This window comes from Mirounga leonina, unplaced genomic scaffold, assembly GCF_011800145.1.
Source record: "Mirounga leonina isolate KUSES-001 unplaced genomic scaffold, KU_Mleo_1.0 Mir_115, whole genome shotgun sequence".
NCBI classification, from domain to species: Eukaryota; Metazoa; Chordata; class Mammalia; order Carnivora; family Phocidae; genus Mirounga; species Mirounga leonina.
In genome coordinates, this window is record NW_023270268.1 from 70,297,184 (window position 1) to 70,314,424 (window position 17,241).

General features: G+C 36.9%; 1 protein-coding gene across 1 annotated transcript; it reads left to right on the forward strand.

Moving 5' to 3' along the window:
* Positions 1 to 9: 9 nt before the first annotated feature.
* On the forward strand, positions 10 to 15,973 carry NDUFB5 (NADH:ubiquinone oxidoreductase subunit B5). Its single transcript, XM_034999448.1, has 6 exons — positions 10 to 222; positions 6,795 to 6,883; positions 8,264 to 8,330; positions 9,855 to 9,916; positions 10,942 to 11,048; positions 15,326 to 15,973. Exons 1-6 carry the CDS (start codon positions 99 to 101, stop codon positions 15,444 to 15,446), a joined length of 570 nt encoding a protein of 189 aa, XP_034855339.1. The 5' UTR covers positions 10 to 98; the 3' UTR covers positions 15,447 to 15,973.
* The last annotated feature ends 1,268 nt before the right edge of the window (positions 15,974 to 17,241 follow it).

Consider the following 17,241-nt stretch of genomic DNA (forward strand, 5'->3'; position numbering starts at 1 on the left):
CTCACTCAACATGGCCACTTTCCGCCTTCGCCCTGGTTCGTAAATTGGCTCTTTCGGCTCCCGTTACTCTCCCCAGTTTTCAATTGCCCGTAGTAGCAATGGCCGCCATGAGCTTATTGCAGCGGGCTTCGGTCACTGCAGTGGCCGCGCTCTCCGGCCACCGGCTTGGTACTCGGCTTGGATTCGGGGGCTTCCTCACCCGTGGCTTTCCGAAGACTGTCGGTGGGTGCTAGATTTGGGAGAAAGCGCGCTCAGGGGATGTGGGGTGAGAGACGGAGAACTCTTCCCGGGTGACCTTGGTGAGATCTGGGAGAAATTGCGGGCCTGGGGCTTGAGAGGAGAGACGGAGCGTGGTCTTTGTGAGGAGACAAGGGTTTTCCTAAGTAATCAGATCGTTCGCTTTTAAATTGGTAAATAGCATTTGTGAACACTTTGCCTCTCAGTCACTCCAGTTGGTGCTGGTTTGCGGATGAAGTTGAGGTTAAAAAAGGCATAGAGCTGAGACCTATGTTTCTCACGCACCAGATACTTTGTACGTTTCCCCGCACTAGGTACTAGTCCCACAATATTGGAAGTCTGTTGTCCAGGTGCCCACCGATGCTAAGTAATAGGTACGCAGGTGGAGAGGCTCATAACTCATTAGGTAGGTACAGTGCTTTTAGGGTCCATGAAAATGTTTTAATTTAAATTCATTTTAAAACCAGAAGAAAAAAAAAACACCTACGTTTTTAGGGTTAATGTTAATGATATGTGGTAATGAATCCAGCCTGGATTGTATTTGTTTTATATCAACGCGGTCATAAAATAATAATTTTAATATCTTCTTAGAGAGGAAGGGGCCGATGAAGGAAAAGTCACTAGGTCCAGGAAAGCCATGGAAAGGCTAGTTGGAGCTTCTTGGAGACTGTGTATTGACTTACAGGAGAATGAATAATAGTAATAGCAAAGCCTCAGATGCCTTGTAAAAAATCTAATTCTTTCAAAGACTGCAAAGTAAGTACAATGTTAGTATCCCCATTTTACTAATGAAGGAGCTGTGACTTAGTTATGACAAAAATCACGCAGTGCTGCATCAAATTTAATAATAATAACAGTAGCTAACATTTATTGAACACCTGTGTGCCATGTACCATCCTAAGATTTTAAAGGTATTAATTCATTTAATGCTCTTGGTAAAAAATATACTATAAGCTATCTGCCCTATGCAATAGAAGCAGGTAGAGAGGAAGTGAAGCCAAAAAGTTCTCCACCCTGAAAATACCTTTCTCTGTTTACTCCTTTATTCTTCTTCCAATTTAATTTGAGTTATGTCACTTCACATGATGAGGCATTATACAGAGACTTGTTTCAAAAATGTTGGAAAGAACCAGTGGTATTCAAATTTCCAGCAGGAATTTGAACCTGTTAAAAAACTACATGTGCGTTTGCACATTCTTTGATAAACTCTGTTTGTAAGCCATTTTTGATTACAAATATCCTCTTCAAATATTTGCTGGGGGTAGTATTTAATCATGCTTTGTTGGAGATAAACTAAGGTAAAATCTCACTCCCAGATCCTCTTTATACATTATATCCCATTCTTGGAGTTCTGGAAGGATCTATACAGATAATCTACACCCTTTCCACTGGGAGCAGGAAAGGATCTAATAGCTACACTAGAGTTACTGTGTTTCAGCCTTATACCTGCTTTCAAAGGTATTTTGCAGGTGGTCTCATCTATCACAGTTGAATGAAAGGTTTTAATCTGTTATGTTATTGCTTATGTCTGCCCTTATGAGATTGACTGTAAGATCCAGCAGTGTAGAGAACCTTGCCTTGTTTTGTTTTCCCTGGAGCTAGACTGCCTACTTTCAAATCCTGGCTCCAGAGTTTAGTAGCTGTGTGACCTTGGGTCATCATATCTTGGAAGCTAAGTGGAAGGCAATTACTTGGAACCTACGTGTCTTCATCTTTAAAAAAAGAGGATGTTTATTACAAGTATCTTTATATTCTGTTGACAGAGAAAATAAATCTAATCTCTTTCCTACTGACAAGAATTTATAACCCTGAAATATGTTTCTGCATAAGTTTGCATCTTTCTAGAATGTCATTTTGAAAGGTACTTATCTCTTACCATAAGAACTGCTTTAAAAAAAAAGAGGAGGATAATTTTAACCTACCTCATAAGGGGGTTGTGAAGAGTGAGTGGGAAAATCTACAGCACCTGGATTTAGAAGCATTAGCCTTCTACAGAGCCTTGTGGCCACCCCTTTCTTAAACATTTGGTACTGTCACGTTACCTTCATTCACTGTCATTGAAAACCTTTCTCAGGAAGTAAGCACATACAAGTATTCTATTTAATTAAATTATTTATTGTCTTATATCAAGGATTCCAGAAATGAACTTAAGTTCTTCCCTCAGCTGCAGGAGCTTTAACTTGAAGACTGATGTGTGCATATTATGGTTTAAAAAAACTGAGAAGAGTATTTAAATGATTATATAAACAAAGCAGTATGGAGTTAATTCAGACATAGAAGGTGGGACATTTTAATTAGATTCTGGATAGTTTTAACAGATGCAATTGGCAGAAAAATAGAGGATGTATTTTCTGATGTATCTGAATATGGGGCTCTTGCGGTAGGTAGGTGTTGAGAGAGAAGGCTTAAGAAAGGGAAGTTGGGATTAAATTGGGGGAGTGGAGGGACTGAATACAAAACCAAACTATCTTAACTCTTTTGTAGGCTGCAGAGAGTGAATGTTTTAGCTGAGAGCAACATCAGTAGTGTTTTGGGAAGATGCTTCTAAATATTGGTTGGCTTCTAAGGAGGTGTTGATTACTTAAGCCAGTGAGTGAGGTGAAGAGGGCATGGAAAGAAATACAAAGTTTGAAGAATCAAGAGGCCTTGTCAGCTGGTGAGCAAGGGGGAGGTGCAAGGAAGATGAGTGAGATTTTTACCCTGGCTAATTGAGTTGGTGGAGTCATTAACTGGGAGTAGTCTGAGAATGAGAGAAAGAAAGTGGCCGATTTTCGATTGTTGTCATGAAGACACAAAATCTACATTATCTTATTTGATCCTCACAAATATCACAGTTGTCAAAAACATAGCTTTCCTGAAGTTATTTGCATTTAAAAAATTGGTTATTGAAACTTGAGTTTCACATAGCTAAATGAATACCTAGTTGAGAAAGTCCAGGCTTTAGAGAATGGTAAAGATGCGTATTTTGGTGGAAGGAGAATCTGAGTTCCAGAAATCCTGGCAGTCACCTGGTTGTAAGCAGTGTTCACCCTAATATTTTTAGATTGTAAGCAGATGGCCTTACTACATCAACAACAAATCATGAAGCCTCAGAATATTGGAAAAGAGTTTAGTGCTATGAAGTATACTTTAGAACAGCTAATAGTAACAATAGTTATTTATCACATTTAATGACACTAATAATTGTTGTTTAACAGTAGGGTAATTATATGGAAAGAAAGCAAGCAGTTCGCTTTCCTAACTGCATTAATATTAATTAGAATGCAGCCAGACCAAGTATTCTTCCATAGTTTTTTGTTTGTTACATTTTCCATATCTATTAAGAGTGTTATTCATAATCACTTGTCCCCAAAACCATGCAGAGCATAATCCATCTTGCTCTCTCTGTGGGGTATGTGTGTTTGTGTGTGTGTGTCTTTCTGTCTGCCTGCCTGCCTGTCTGACAGATTGAAAAGGAAAATTGGGAGTACGCTGTCTCTTCTGAGTAGATTTACTTTCAGAAGGCGAGGAAGGATCCTGACTAACATTTAATTTACTTAAGAAATGTAAATTCAACAATATTTATGGGGCACCTACCATGTGGCAGACACTAAAGGGTACTGGAGATACAGTACTGAATAATACAGTCCTTGACCTGATGGACTTTAACAAAATAATCAGGCTTAAAAAAAAAAAATCAGGCTTATTGTGTATTGTTCTAAAGGAACTAACCAAATGATGTTAAGGAGGATGAGTGGGAGGCCAGCTTTCGATAAGGCAGAGAAGACTTTTCGAGGAGGTTACATTTGATCTTGACCCTGAAGGATGAGGTGTGGAGGTGACTATTCAAAGAGCCTGGGGAAAAGCTTTTGGGCAAAGAGGAAAGTAAGTGCAAAAACATGAAGCCTGGAACCAGTTCTTGGAAGGGAATCATTGAGACTGATAAGGTCCAATGCTATGCCCTTTTGTTCTAAGACAGGCCGTAAGTTCAGATTCTTTGAGGGAAAGGACCTTAGAAATCCTCTAGGCCAACCCCCAGAGTATCCTTGTTATATCCCATTGTTGATACTTGAATAACTCCATAAAGGGGAACTGGAGATGCAATCCAATTTTATTTTGAACCAGTAAAATTGTTAGAAACTTCTTCCTTGTATTAAGCTGAAAATTACTCTTTCACACATTGATCCTGGTTCTTCCTTTCAGGTCAATACAGAATAGTGTAAGCCCTTTGTCATGGGATAGCTCTTCAGCTATTTAAAGGCACTTACTGGTTTCTACCCAGACTTCTTTTTTGTAGGCCAATCGGTTTCAGTTCTTTAAGGCTCACTGTATCAGTTTCCAGGTTGTTTGCCATCCTGGTTGCTTAAATTGGGGTGTGCTCCAGATTGTTTCTCTAAAATGGTGTACTCTGGGATGGACACACTTCTGCAGGTGTGGTTAGGAGATGGGGGTGGGTGCTCCTGTTTTGACCCCATGCTTCTACTACATAAGATTAGGATTGAACTGTCTTTGGCCTTCTTAGTAACCACATCACACCAATGACTCTTCTTAAATCTGTGAGCAACTTTTGGGGGATGCGGTCAGGACTTTCCACTTACTATATTTAATCCTTTTAGAATCAGCCTTTTGTAAATGTGTATGAAGACTTTTGGGATCCCACTTCATCATCAGTGCAGTAGCCACTCTTGTAGTAGTCGCTTTCTGTCATCAGGCATATTTTCACCTCATCCAGGCCATGTATAGAAGTCTTGACCTCTCAGGGCTATGGAGAGAGCCTTTTGGCAGGTTATTGAATTAAGTAACCAGCACCTTTTGGATGTAATCAATCAATCAATTACCCATTACAAATTCACCTAACTTGCTATTTCTCTCAGCTTATAATGCACCTTCTTTATACTCCCCCATCCTCACCGTCCTGTGTAAATAGGAATTTCTGGGCCTGTTTTTTTTCTGACATCGCATCCTGTTTCTTCTCTTTGTTGTCCTTATAGATGTCTAATTATGTTTATTTGTTTCTCCCAGCGGAATGTATATCCATTTTAGACTGTAGGCCTAGCACAGGAGCTGCACAAAGTAGGCACTTAGATATTTATTGAATTATTGAGTGGTTTATACTGTTATCCAGCCCTTTTTTTCCCACCTAGTCCACAAAGAATTCCATTGTATCTTTCAAATTATTTTCTTTTTTTAAAGATTTAATTAATTAATTTATTTGACAGAGAGAGAGATAGTGAGAGCAGGAACACAAGCAGGGGGGAGTGGGAGAGGGAGAAGCAGGCTTTCTGTCGAGCAGGGAGCCCGATGTGGGACTTGATCCCAGGACACTGGGATCATGACCTGAGCCAAAGGCAGACGCTTAACGACTGAGCCACCCAGGTGCCCTCAAATTATTTTCTGAAATACGTAATTACTTTGTCACATTCTCTTGTTATTGTAGAAGCCTTAACGGTATGAATTGTACCCAGTGAATTCATGCCAGCTTCTAATTCTCTTATGAATTAACCTCCTAAATTCATTGCAAGCTGCTGAAGGTGATGCCAAAATTAAGAATACAGTTCCTGCCTTCAAGACATTTATATTTCAGTGGGAGCAGTGAAAGCAAGTATGAATATCACAGTTCAAAGGTAGGAGAGATCTCATATGCTTGGGAAGAGGGTTGGTTTCTTGGAGGATAAAATGTCATCTGGGCCTAAAGAATAGATTTCAGGAGAGGGGAGGGCATTCCAGACATTTAAGCTTGAACAAAGGATACAAATCTTTATGACGTCTATCATGACTGAAATTCCTTTAATGGGAATTAGTTTTTTATCCCACAGTGACTCTCACGTGAAATTTCCTTGAATACAGTTACACACAGCAGAAGCAGTAACTTCAGTTTCCCAGTAACAGTGAGATCCTTTCCTGCTTCCGGCAGAAAGGGCTTGCAGTGTTTGCAATGGTCCTTCCAGACATCCAAGAAAGGGAAATTGTGTAGAAATAAGATCAGGAGTGAAATTTTGCCTCAGTTTATCTCCAGTGAGAGTTGATTACATACCATCTGAGGGAGAATTTGAAGAGGACAATATTCACAATCAGAAATGGCTTACAGAGTGATTTTATCGAGATACGTTAGAGTGTTTACTTTTGAACAAGTTCAAATTCCTGCTGGAGATATGTTGAATAAATGTCTTTCCATCTATTTTGCTGTGAGCCCCTAATGTATATTGCCTCATCATATGAAATGACACGATTTAAATTAAGTTTATTTAATAGCTTTAGCAAATATTTATTGTAGAGGTAAACAAAGACAAGTAGCCCGCCAAGAGTATCTGACCTCCCTGCCTGCTATGGAAACAAATTGAAACAATTATTAAATATTTCTTTAACGTTGAATAAAAATGGAGAGAACTATAGTTTACAACAGTATACCAGTCTCTGTTTAAAGATATCTGCTCTGCCTTTAGTAGTCAAATACGTATTTTTATCTTAATTCATATTAAAAATTTATGCATGTACATTTTCTTATAACCTGATTTGATCTCAGAATATAACAGTATACCTTGAGCCTTGCATATAACAGGGTAATTTAATATTTCCAGCTCCTGTGCGACACAGTGGAGACCATGGGAAAAGACTGTTTATCATCAAACCATCTGGATTCTATGACAGACGTTTTTTGAGTTTAATGGTGAGTTAAAAATTTTTCTGAACTAAACTCTTTACGTACAAATAGGAATGTGGGGTTTTTTTTTTTCTTTTGTCTATTTAGAGAACATCTTTCATTTTATAAAAGATGTTATTTTGTAAATTCATATTTATTTTCTCAATAGATACTGAGATTTTGTAGTAATGTCTGATTTGTTCCTGAATTTCTTTTTAAATTAGTGAACCTTTACTTCATCATAAAAAGGATTCATGTGTATTGGAGGTTAAATTTGAGCCATGCCCTTATTTTTAAGATTGTGGGGTTTTGAAATGTAATCTGTGTTCCCTGCACACACACAAACACACACACACCAAAATCTTTAAATTATAGAACTTTGAAAATGGATTTGTTTGGGGATAGTTATTCTTTTTTTTTTTTTTTTTTTTTTGAGTAAAGAGATACAAGTTTATTAAGTTTATTAAGTGAAGATACAGAAAAAGCTCTCAAGAGTGAGAGGTCCCGACAGGGTTGCCCTAAAATATTCTTTAAATTACCAAGGAACTCACTGGAAGACTTCTTTAAATAAGTAACTCCATTATTTTGGGTTATAATTTTTTATTTCTGTATTGTTCAGGAACATTGATTTCAGAGGATCAAGTGAGCTACTGGCTGTATATTTGTATTTCAAGGCTCTATAATGAAAAGTAGAGGCTTGGAAGATGGAAGATTGTGTGGATTCTCTGCCACTCTTCCTACAGCTGTGACCATTTCAGCAATGGCTGCCCTGTAGACCTCTTGCTTGCCCTTTGTTCTTAATATCCCTCCTCTTGGTTGAGCTCCCACTTTTGTTGTTATGACCAACTCAAACTCTACAGTGGTTGAAACCACTCAAATGTTTTTAACATTTTTATCTTAATACAAAAACTTCTCAATTTTTTCACATTGTGTTAACCAAAAAATGAAAAATCACTTGAATAGATACTGTATTATACTTGTACAATTAATCCTTACTTTTTTCTTTCATTTTTGGTACCAAATATAGGCATCTATAAAAGAGTAAAAGAAAACCTCAGAGATAATTTGGTATCACATCTTCAATTTGGCAAGTTTATTTTACAGGCAATGTAAGGAAATAAAAAATTGTAGACAGTTTGAGAGTGGGGAAAGAGTTAAGAAATGGTTATTTGAAAACTGTTTTTTTTTTTTTTAAGATTTTATTTATTTATTTGACAGAGAGAGACACAGCAAGAGAGGAAACATAAGTAGAGGGAGTGGGAGAGGGAGAAGCAGGCCTCCTGCCGAGCAGGGAGCCCGATGTGGGGCTCCATCCTAGGACCCTGGGATCATGACCTGAGCTGAAGGCAGATGCTTAATGACTGAGCCACCCAGGCGCCCCTGAAAACTATTTTTTAATCTCAACAGAAATTCTACATTTTGTTGACTGGGATTCCAGTAGCAATTGGCATAACTCTGGTGAATATATTCATTGGTAAGTACCTTTCCGACTAAAATCTATGTACATTAGTAACAAAGAAATTATGGATGTTATAAAGAAAAGTTATTTATTTGTTTTTTAATCCTTTTTTTTTTAAAGATTTTATTTATTTATTTGACAGAGAGAGAGCACAAACAGGGGAAAGGGCAGCCAGAGGGAGAAGGAGAAGCAGGCTCCCTGCTGAGCAGAGAGCTTGATGCGGGACTTGATCCCAGGATCTCAGGATCATAACCTGAGCTGAAGGCAGACGCTTCACCGACTGAGCCACACAGGCGCCCCAAGAAAAGTTATTTAAATAATAAACATAGGCATGGGATTTTATTTTACAGTAACGAAATCTCAATCTGCAATAGTATACAATGTATTTTTTTTAAACATTTTTTTTTTTTTGCTACAACAGCCTTTAAGGTCATCAGCTCTGTAGAGGCCACAAAAGGCTTCAGAAAGCCTTGTTTTCCTCCTCCTTGTTACTTCTCCAAACCAGCTTTGACAAACCAAAATAAGGAAAATAGAAATAGAGGTGGAAGAGAGGCTGAGGGATGGAAGAATTTTTTTTTATCCATCTTGGAACACATAAAATTATAATCTTCTAAAAAAGAATGAAACTGTGAAAGACAGCTAACATTAGATTTTCATGGGAAATTCTGCCCAAAGTACTTCTAACATCTTGAATCCTAAAATGTTTTGTCTAGTAGTGATAGGGAAAACCAGAAAGAATAATGTGTCTTTTATTATATTTTGTTATACTATATAAAAACAAAGTTTGAAACTCTTATATAATGCCTATAGGCAGCGCCTTACACATTGAAGACATCTAAAAAATATCTAATGAATGAAATGATTTTCAACCACATTAAAGTAATTAAAATACAGTCGATCCTTGAACAATGTCAGGGTGTCAACCCCCTGCTCAGTCAAAAATCACATATAATTTTTGACTCCCCCCAAAACTTTACTAATAGCCTATTGTTGACCAGAAGCCTTATCAATAACTAACATGTACTTTGGCTGTTTTTTGTATTATATACTGTATTCTTATATAAATAAGCTAGAGGGGCTCTGGGTGGCTCAGTCGGTTAAGTGTCCAACTCTTGGTTTAGGCTCAGGCCATGATCTCGTGGTTGTAAGATCCAGCCCCGCATCAAGCTTGGCCACTCCCCAGCGGGGAGTCCGCTTCTCTCCTTCTTCCTCTTCCTCTGCCCCTCCCCACCTGCGCACATGCTCGATCTCTCAAATAAAATTAAATGAAAAAATAAAGTAAGCTAGAGAAAAAATGTTAAGAAAATCTTAAGGAAGAGAAAATACATTTACAGTACTCTATGGTAAAAAACCCATGTGTAAGTAGACACAGGCCATTCAAACCCATGTTGTTCAAGGGTCAACTGTGTTTGAATCTTCATTGGTACAAACAAAAGTTCCTTTAAAACCACAAGAAGTTGGTTTCTTACTTAAACGGGGAAGAATTAATATTATAAACTCTTGATACTAAAATTGGACATCGCTATTTTCTCTTACTAGGTGAAGCTGAGTTAGCAGAGATTCCAGAAGGCTACATCCCAGAACACTGGGAATATTTCAAGGTTGGTATGCGTCATTGAAAGTTACTTTCTGTTAGGTGTCTTGTCAGTGCACTGATTAATGTCTTTATTTAGCAATTATGATACTGTTTTATATTCAGTTTTTGATATCAAGTAGATGACACTTTTGTGCTCACTCCTTACAAGCAACTTCTTTTGGTAATTTTCTGCATTTTATTACTTTGATCTTCATGGTTTTTTAAAGTGTGATTCTGTAGTGTGTTCTTATCCTAGCAGAGTAATAGTCAGAATTTATCCTCAGTTCAGTGCTGGAGGATGTTACCCATGCTCATGCTAGCTGTTCTTTATTGAGCACCTACTGTATAGCAGGCACTGTGGTAGTATTTTGCAAATATTCTCTTACTCCATGTGAAATGTGCTATTACCATTCCCAATTCAGACATGAAGAGACAGCTTTACGGAGGATAAGTGACCTGTCCAAGGATTAGAGCCAGTATTGGAACCTAGGTAGGCTTGGCCCGACAGCCTGTACTGTTAGTCATTTTGCTACACTGTCACTGCCACTAAAACCTTAAGTTAAATCTGTTACTTGCCTTTACAAGTGTTGTGGTGAGATGGCCTTGATTCGAGTCAATACTGTCATGTTTTATTATCTGAATGAACTGTATTTCAGAAAAGAAATGTATCATTATCATACCTTAAGGCAGGTCATACAGGTAGTCTCTCTGTGCTGAGAGAAGGAGCTTCAGTTTTTGATCACCAAACCCTGGGTTTGGCTCCTAAATCTGCCACTTAAAGTACTCAGTGTAGTATAATGGCGAAGAGCACAGGTTTTAGAGTCAGACAGACCTGGTTTGTAGTCCAGCTGCTGGCACTTAGTAACTGTATAACTTTGTGCAATTTGCTCATCTATAAAATGGGGACAAAAATAGTATCCACCTAATGGGTTAAAATTAGTAGTTGGCATTTAGTAAGTATTATTGGTTTACCTGAGATGGCCATTTTAAAGAATAGGAAACTGGAAGAGCAAAGTACTGTTCAGAAAATAAACAAATTTTCTCTTGTAGCATCCTATATCAAGATGGATTGCCCGAACTTTCTTTGATAGCCCTGAAAAGAATTATGAAAGAACAATGGCTATCCTTCAGATTGAAGCTGAAAAGGCTGATTTACGGTAAAAATAAATAAATAAATAAATAAAGTGGGAAGAGGGGGGCAAGGAAGAAAATCCTTTCTTACTATTGCAAGCTGTGAAAAAAAAATTTAATAAACTATATCAGCACTATAGAATGCTCCATGTAAAAGGATAAAGACAGGGAGGGAATAGCTTGTTTAGAGTGGAGTTTATAAGTTGGAGACTGAGAGACTACTAGTTGATAATATCTGTCAGAGTAAAAGGAATTCTTTTTAAAATACCCCACTCTTGAGTGCAAGGCAGCCCTCCCCTCCCTCTGCCCCTATTCCCAATTTCCTTTCCTCTTCTACCTAGTCTCATCCTTAAAGGTGACTACTACTTACTTAGTTCTTTTTTTTTTTTCTGTTCCTAAAAAAAAAAATGCATTAAAAATATATTAACACTAATACTTACCATTTATATCGACGTGGAAGGAACTGGTGGGTATTATGCCGAGCAACATAAGTCAGTCAGAGAAAGACAGTTATCACACGGTTTCACTCATATGTGGAATATAACTAACAGCGCAGAGGACCATAAGGGAAGGGAGGGAAAACTGGGAAGTCATCAGAGAGGGAGAAAAACTATGAGAGACACTTAACTGTAGGAAACAAACTGGGGGTTGCTGGAGGGGAGGTGGGTGGGAGAATGGAGTAATTGGGTGATGGGCGTTAAGGAGGGCACGTGATGCGATGAGCACTGGGTATTATACACAACTGATGAATTATTGAACACTACATCTGAAAGTAATGATGTACTATATGTTGGCTAATTGAATTTAAATAAAAAAAAATATATTAATACAAATAGAATCCTCTTATAAGTACTGTTTTGCACCCTGTCTTCATTTCACTTAAATATATCGTGGTGATCTTTCTATAATAGTATATACCCCATTCACTTTAATGGCTGCATCATATATTTCACTGGTCCCATGTTGTTGGTACTTAGGGTTTTTTGTTTTTTTTTTTTAAACCAGTCCCATGTTTGGTACTTAGGTTCTTTCCAAGTTTTTTGATAATATACATAGTGCTATGGTGAATATCCTCATACATAGATTTCTGCATATTTAGTGTATCTGAAATATAAATTCCTAGCTGTGGCACTGATAAACCAAATGTTTTATGTTTTAAATTTTAGATAGATGTTGCCAAACTCTTTTCCAAAAAATTGTACCAGTTGTTTTTTCTGCCACCAATACATGATAATTTCTGTTTTCCATGCCTTTCCCTGTAAATGGAATTTATCAAACCTAAACATTTTGCTGATAAGATAGTTGAAAAATGTTATTATTTTAATTTTGTTTTTTTTGTAAGGTTGAGTATTTTTTCATATATCTGTTGGTTGTTTGTATTTGTTGTCCTGTAAATTGCCCATTTTTCTACTAATTTATACATTTAACTAAAATACCTCTTTTGGGTTTTGTGGCAATTATGTTTACCCAACTTGTCATTTGTCTTTTGATAGTGTAGAATTTTTTTGCAACTAAAGTGTTTTTATGTTTCAGATAACAAAAGTATAGTAGTAGCTAATATGTTTCTGAACACTTACTATGTATTAGTGTTTTAATTACTTTATATATATTTACTCATTTGATTATTGTCAGGTTTGTCAGTCTTTTTCTTTTTTTTTTTTTTTAAGATTTTTATTTATTTATTTGAGAGAGAGAATGAGAGAGAGCAAGCACATGAGAGGGGGGAGGGTCAGAGGGAGAAGCAGATTCCCTACCGAGCAGGGAGCCCGATGCGGGACTCGATCCAGGGACTCCAGGATCATGACCTGAGCCAAAGGCAGTTGCTTAACCAACTGAGCCACCCAGGCGCCCATTGTCAGTCTTTTTCATTAGCTTTTGGGATTTTGTGTCATGCATAGGCCTCTGATAGTGATTAAATAAGCAAATATTAAGTCCAAATTATTTTTTTAAATGTTCACTCATGTTTCTTTTTGCTACTTTTAAATGTGATCCTGTCTGAGATTTATCTTCGTGTTTGTAGTGATGTTTACATACAGTCACATGTACCCATTAAGTTTGATAGGTTTTTGACAAAGGTAAATAGCTGTGTAACCACCACAGTCAAGATCATTTCGATCACCTGCTGAGCCTCTTTGCGGTCCTTTCCAGTCATTCCCCATCCCCTCCTCCTGGCCCAAGTCCACCATTGATCTGCTTTCTGTTTATTCTCTTTTAAACTTTGTAGTTTATAAAAATTGTTATGATATTAAAAAATATTTAAATGATTAAAGGAACGTATGATGGGCCTGTTTCCTAGATTTGAAATTATACACATATATAGTTACCATATGGAATTGTTAAGTATTTAAGAGCGTGGAACAGCAATATGGCTCATACTTTGTAACATTGGACTTTTTTGAACTTCACACATATACCTTTGAGTTCCAATTAAAAGACAGATCCCAGAATTCCTTAGACATATAGAGATTTTAAACAATTTCCAAGCAAAACAAAGTAAAAACAAAAAACCCTGGCTTCTACCCCCAAAGAAAAGATGCCATTGTGAGGATGGAATGAGAGTACCTACATTTTTTAAAAAGTATATTTAGGTATTTGGAAAACTGAAGCATAAAAGAAAGATACAAAATAGAAAGGGGCTATCTTCCATAATGGTCTCTCCTTAGAGATAACTATTTATTATGGCCCTCCAGATTTTTTAATACTCTCTGCATGTGTACATATACATAGTCGCAGATGATTACTTTCTATTTTTTAATGAAATGGGAAGATGCTGCACATACTCATTTATACCTTGCATTTTTAATTTAACCATATGTGTATCATCTGTATTTACTATATACAGATTTTCCTCATTCTTTTTAACAGATGCCTAGTAGTCTCTTATAAGGGTGAAACATTATTTAACCAGTCCTTTTGATGAATATTTTAATATTTGCATTTTGGATAATTACATTCTAAAGAGTAGAAAAGAAAAAGGATAATATGAAGATATATAATCCTAAAAAAAAAAAAGGAAAGAAATACACTCTCTTAGATACACAATCACAAAGGTTTGTAGTTTCTCATAGGGGGTAGGGTTAGTGAGCTGGTTAAGGTTAATAAAGTGAATTATTTAACTGTGATAAATTTCCAGTCATGAAAAATTTAATATGTAGTCTATAAAAATGGAAAGAAAAAGGTTTGATGGAAAAAAGACTATCTCATTTTTTATTTTTCAAGTTTTTATCTGAATTCTAGTTAGTTAACATATAGTGTAATATTGGTTTCATGAGTAGAATTTAGTGATTCATCACTTTACATATAACACCTAGTGCTCATCATAACAAGTGCCCTCCTTAATACCCATCACCCATTTAGCCCATCCCCCGCCCACCTCCCCTCCTGCAACCCTCAGTTTGTTCTCTATAGTTAAGAGTCTCTTTTTTTTTTTTTTTTTTAAAGATTTTATTTATTTATTTGACACATAAGAGACACAGCGAGAGAGGGAACACAGGCAGGGGGAGCGGGAGAGGGAGAAGCAGGCTTCCCGCCGAGCAGGGAGCCCGATGCGGGGCTCGATCCCAGGACCCTGGGATCATGACCTGAGCCGAAGGCAGACGCTTAACGACTGAGCCACCCAGGTGCCCCTATAGTTAAGAGTCTCTTACGGTTTGCTTTGGAGAGGGACTGTTTCAGGAATATGTGGTCTCAAGAGGTTTTCTAAAAGGCAAGAAGACAGGAACTGCATTGCCATTATTCATGTGAAAGTGATCTGTCCAGATAAAGAGCAGGGACAAGAGGAGAGAATAGATTATCAATTCAAGTGGTGTTTTGGTGATTAAAAACAGGATTTGTTGGCTAACCACCTAAGCAAAATAATGAAAGTCAAAAATAAGTCCCAAATATTGCTAATAGGTGCATATCAGATACATGCATACACATCGATCTATGGAGGTACATTAATACTTTACATAAAATACTTTATTTTATTTATTTATTTATTTATGTATTTTTAAGATTTTGTTTATTTATTTGACAGAGAGAGAGCACAAGTAGGGGGAGCAGCAGAGGGAGAGGGAGAAGCAGGCTTCCCGATAAGCAGGGAGCCCAATGCGGGGCTCCATCCTAGGATCCTGAGATCATGACCCGAGCTGAAGGCAGATGCTTAATGACTGAGCTTCCCAGGCGCCCCGCATAAAATACTTTTGATAATACTTTACACAAAAGCAAAAGACTCTCTGGTGGTTATTCTTTATGGAGATAACTCATTAACTTTGCAATTGGAAATGCTGGACCCACAATACTGCTATCCTGTTTGTTATAGGTTACAGGAGCTGGAAGTGCGAAGGTTAATGCGTGCGAGAGGTGATGGTCCCTGGTATCAGTATCCGACTGTTGATAAGGCGCTGATTGATTATTCTCCAAAAGCAACTCCTGACAATTAATCTTTTATTTCTCTAAATACAAAGTATATTCTCTTTAGGGGAAAATTAATAAATATATTCTGTATTTTTGGTCACATGATGAATAAAAGATCTTCCATTGTACTATTTCTCAACATTGGTTCAGAGTAAGACTTCCATGTGGGATTTCTTTTTTTTTTTTTCAGCTTTATTGAGGCATAATTGACAAAATGTAAGATATTTAAAGTGTACATTGTGATGATTTGATATACGTCGTGAAAGGCAGAATAAGACTTGATTTGTGGATTTTGGCTTCCTCCTTTAAATCATATATTTAAAAAAAACTTGGGCAAATAGGAATTTATGAACTCCTAAGGGTGTGTCTTTGAAAGTTTAATGTTTCATTTGTCTGATAATTGGAAGTTAGAGAAGTCTAATTATATTAAATATCAGGAAATATAGTAGTTTACATATATGTCTAAATTATTCAGAGGTGATTCAGAATTTTAAATTACATAATTACTGAACTAAACATTAACAGCTTAATAAACAATTTTTCAGTGAACAAATCTGTTGAATATTTTCATGCTTTCTGCCTTAAAACTTTTTTGTTACTAAAGTAATTTTTATTGAACTATAGTAGACACACAATGTTACGTTGGTTTCAGATGTAGTATAGTATATTATGCTTTTTAAATGCATACACACTTGCACCCCTTTTCTTAGATGCAATCTCTTAAGATTCCTAGAGTCCTTTTTTTTTTTTTGGTAAACACTGGAAAAGTTGCGCAATGTAAAATGATTACTGCAAAGATTATAAAATGTGAGTAACAGCTAAAATAATGGCTATCATTTATTAAGCATTTACTGTCTGGGGAACACTGTGCTAAATGATTGTTTTTTTTTTTTAATGTTTTATTTATTTATTCATGAGAGAGAGAGAGAGAGGCAGAGGCAGAGGCAGAGGGAGAAGCAGGCTCCCTGCTTTGCAGGGAGCCTGATATAGGACTCGATCCCAGGACCCTGGGATCATGACCTGAGCCAAAGGCAGACGCTTAACCATCTGAGCCACCCAGGTGCCCTAAATGATTGTATTTTTTCACATTAATTTCAAAATCACCGTATGAGATACTATTACTATGTTTTGCAGGTAAGAAATTGAGGCTCAGAGATTTTAAACACATACTCAGTACTTACAGAAATAAATATTTACACTTTAACTTCCAGAATGACCTTTAGCTTCAAAAATCCATTGTTTTCAGGAAATACCTTTCAGTATCCTTGTGCCCCAGAGAGGCACTTAGTGCCCTTTACAATCCAGCCAAGATCTTTGGAGTAGTTGCATTTTCTTATTTTCCCAGAAGAGGGCTGCCTCATCCGACTACTTCCAGATTTCATTCTGAAGATTCCCTAATGCAGTCTAATTACCACCTCATAATTCTAACAAAGGATTTGAGGGAAGGGCATGCGGTCCCTAAGCCTCTGTTTACAAGAATCATTCAATTTTGTAGGAGAATGGAGGCAGATAGGTCTTGAGAATGGTAATTGTAAATTATGCTACATCTATGTACATTTATGTTAACATTTTTAAGAGTTTATAGGTTACTTTCTGGCATTATTAGGTTTTCCTTTATTTTCTCCTTTCTACTAATATAGATGTAAGAAAACATGACATAGAAATATCGAAAGTATAAGAAATACTATTAATGCCACCATCCATAAAGAAATTTGAGAAATTTCCTTCAGTCTTCCTTTTTTTTTTTAAATTTATTTATTCATTTGACAGAGAGAAACACAGCGAGAGAGGGAACACAAGCAGGGGGAGTGGGAGAGGGAG

Excerpts from the sequence above, each read along its gene's own strand:
- NDUFB5 (XM_034999448.1), top strand. The coding sequence starts at position 99 with ATGGCCGCCATGAGCTTATTGCAGCGGGCTTCGGTCACTGCAGTGGCC. Across the intron at positions 6,884-8,263 it reads GACGTTTTTTGAGTTTAATG|AAATTCTACATTTTGTTGAC; the intron begins GTGAGTTAAAAA and ends TAATCTCAACAG. Across the intron at positions 8,331-9,854 it reads TCTGGTGAATATATTCATTG|GTGAAGCTGAGTTAGCAGAG; the intron begins GTAAGTACCTTT and ends TTCTCTTACTAG.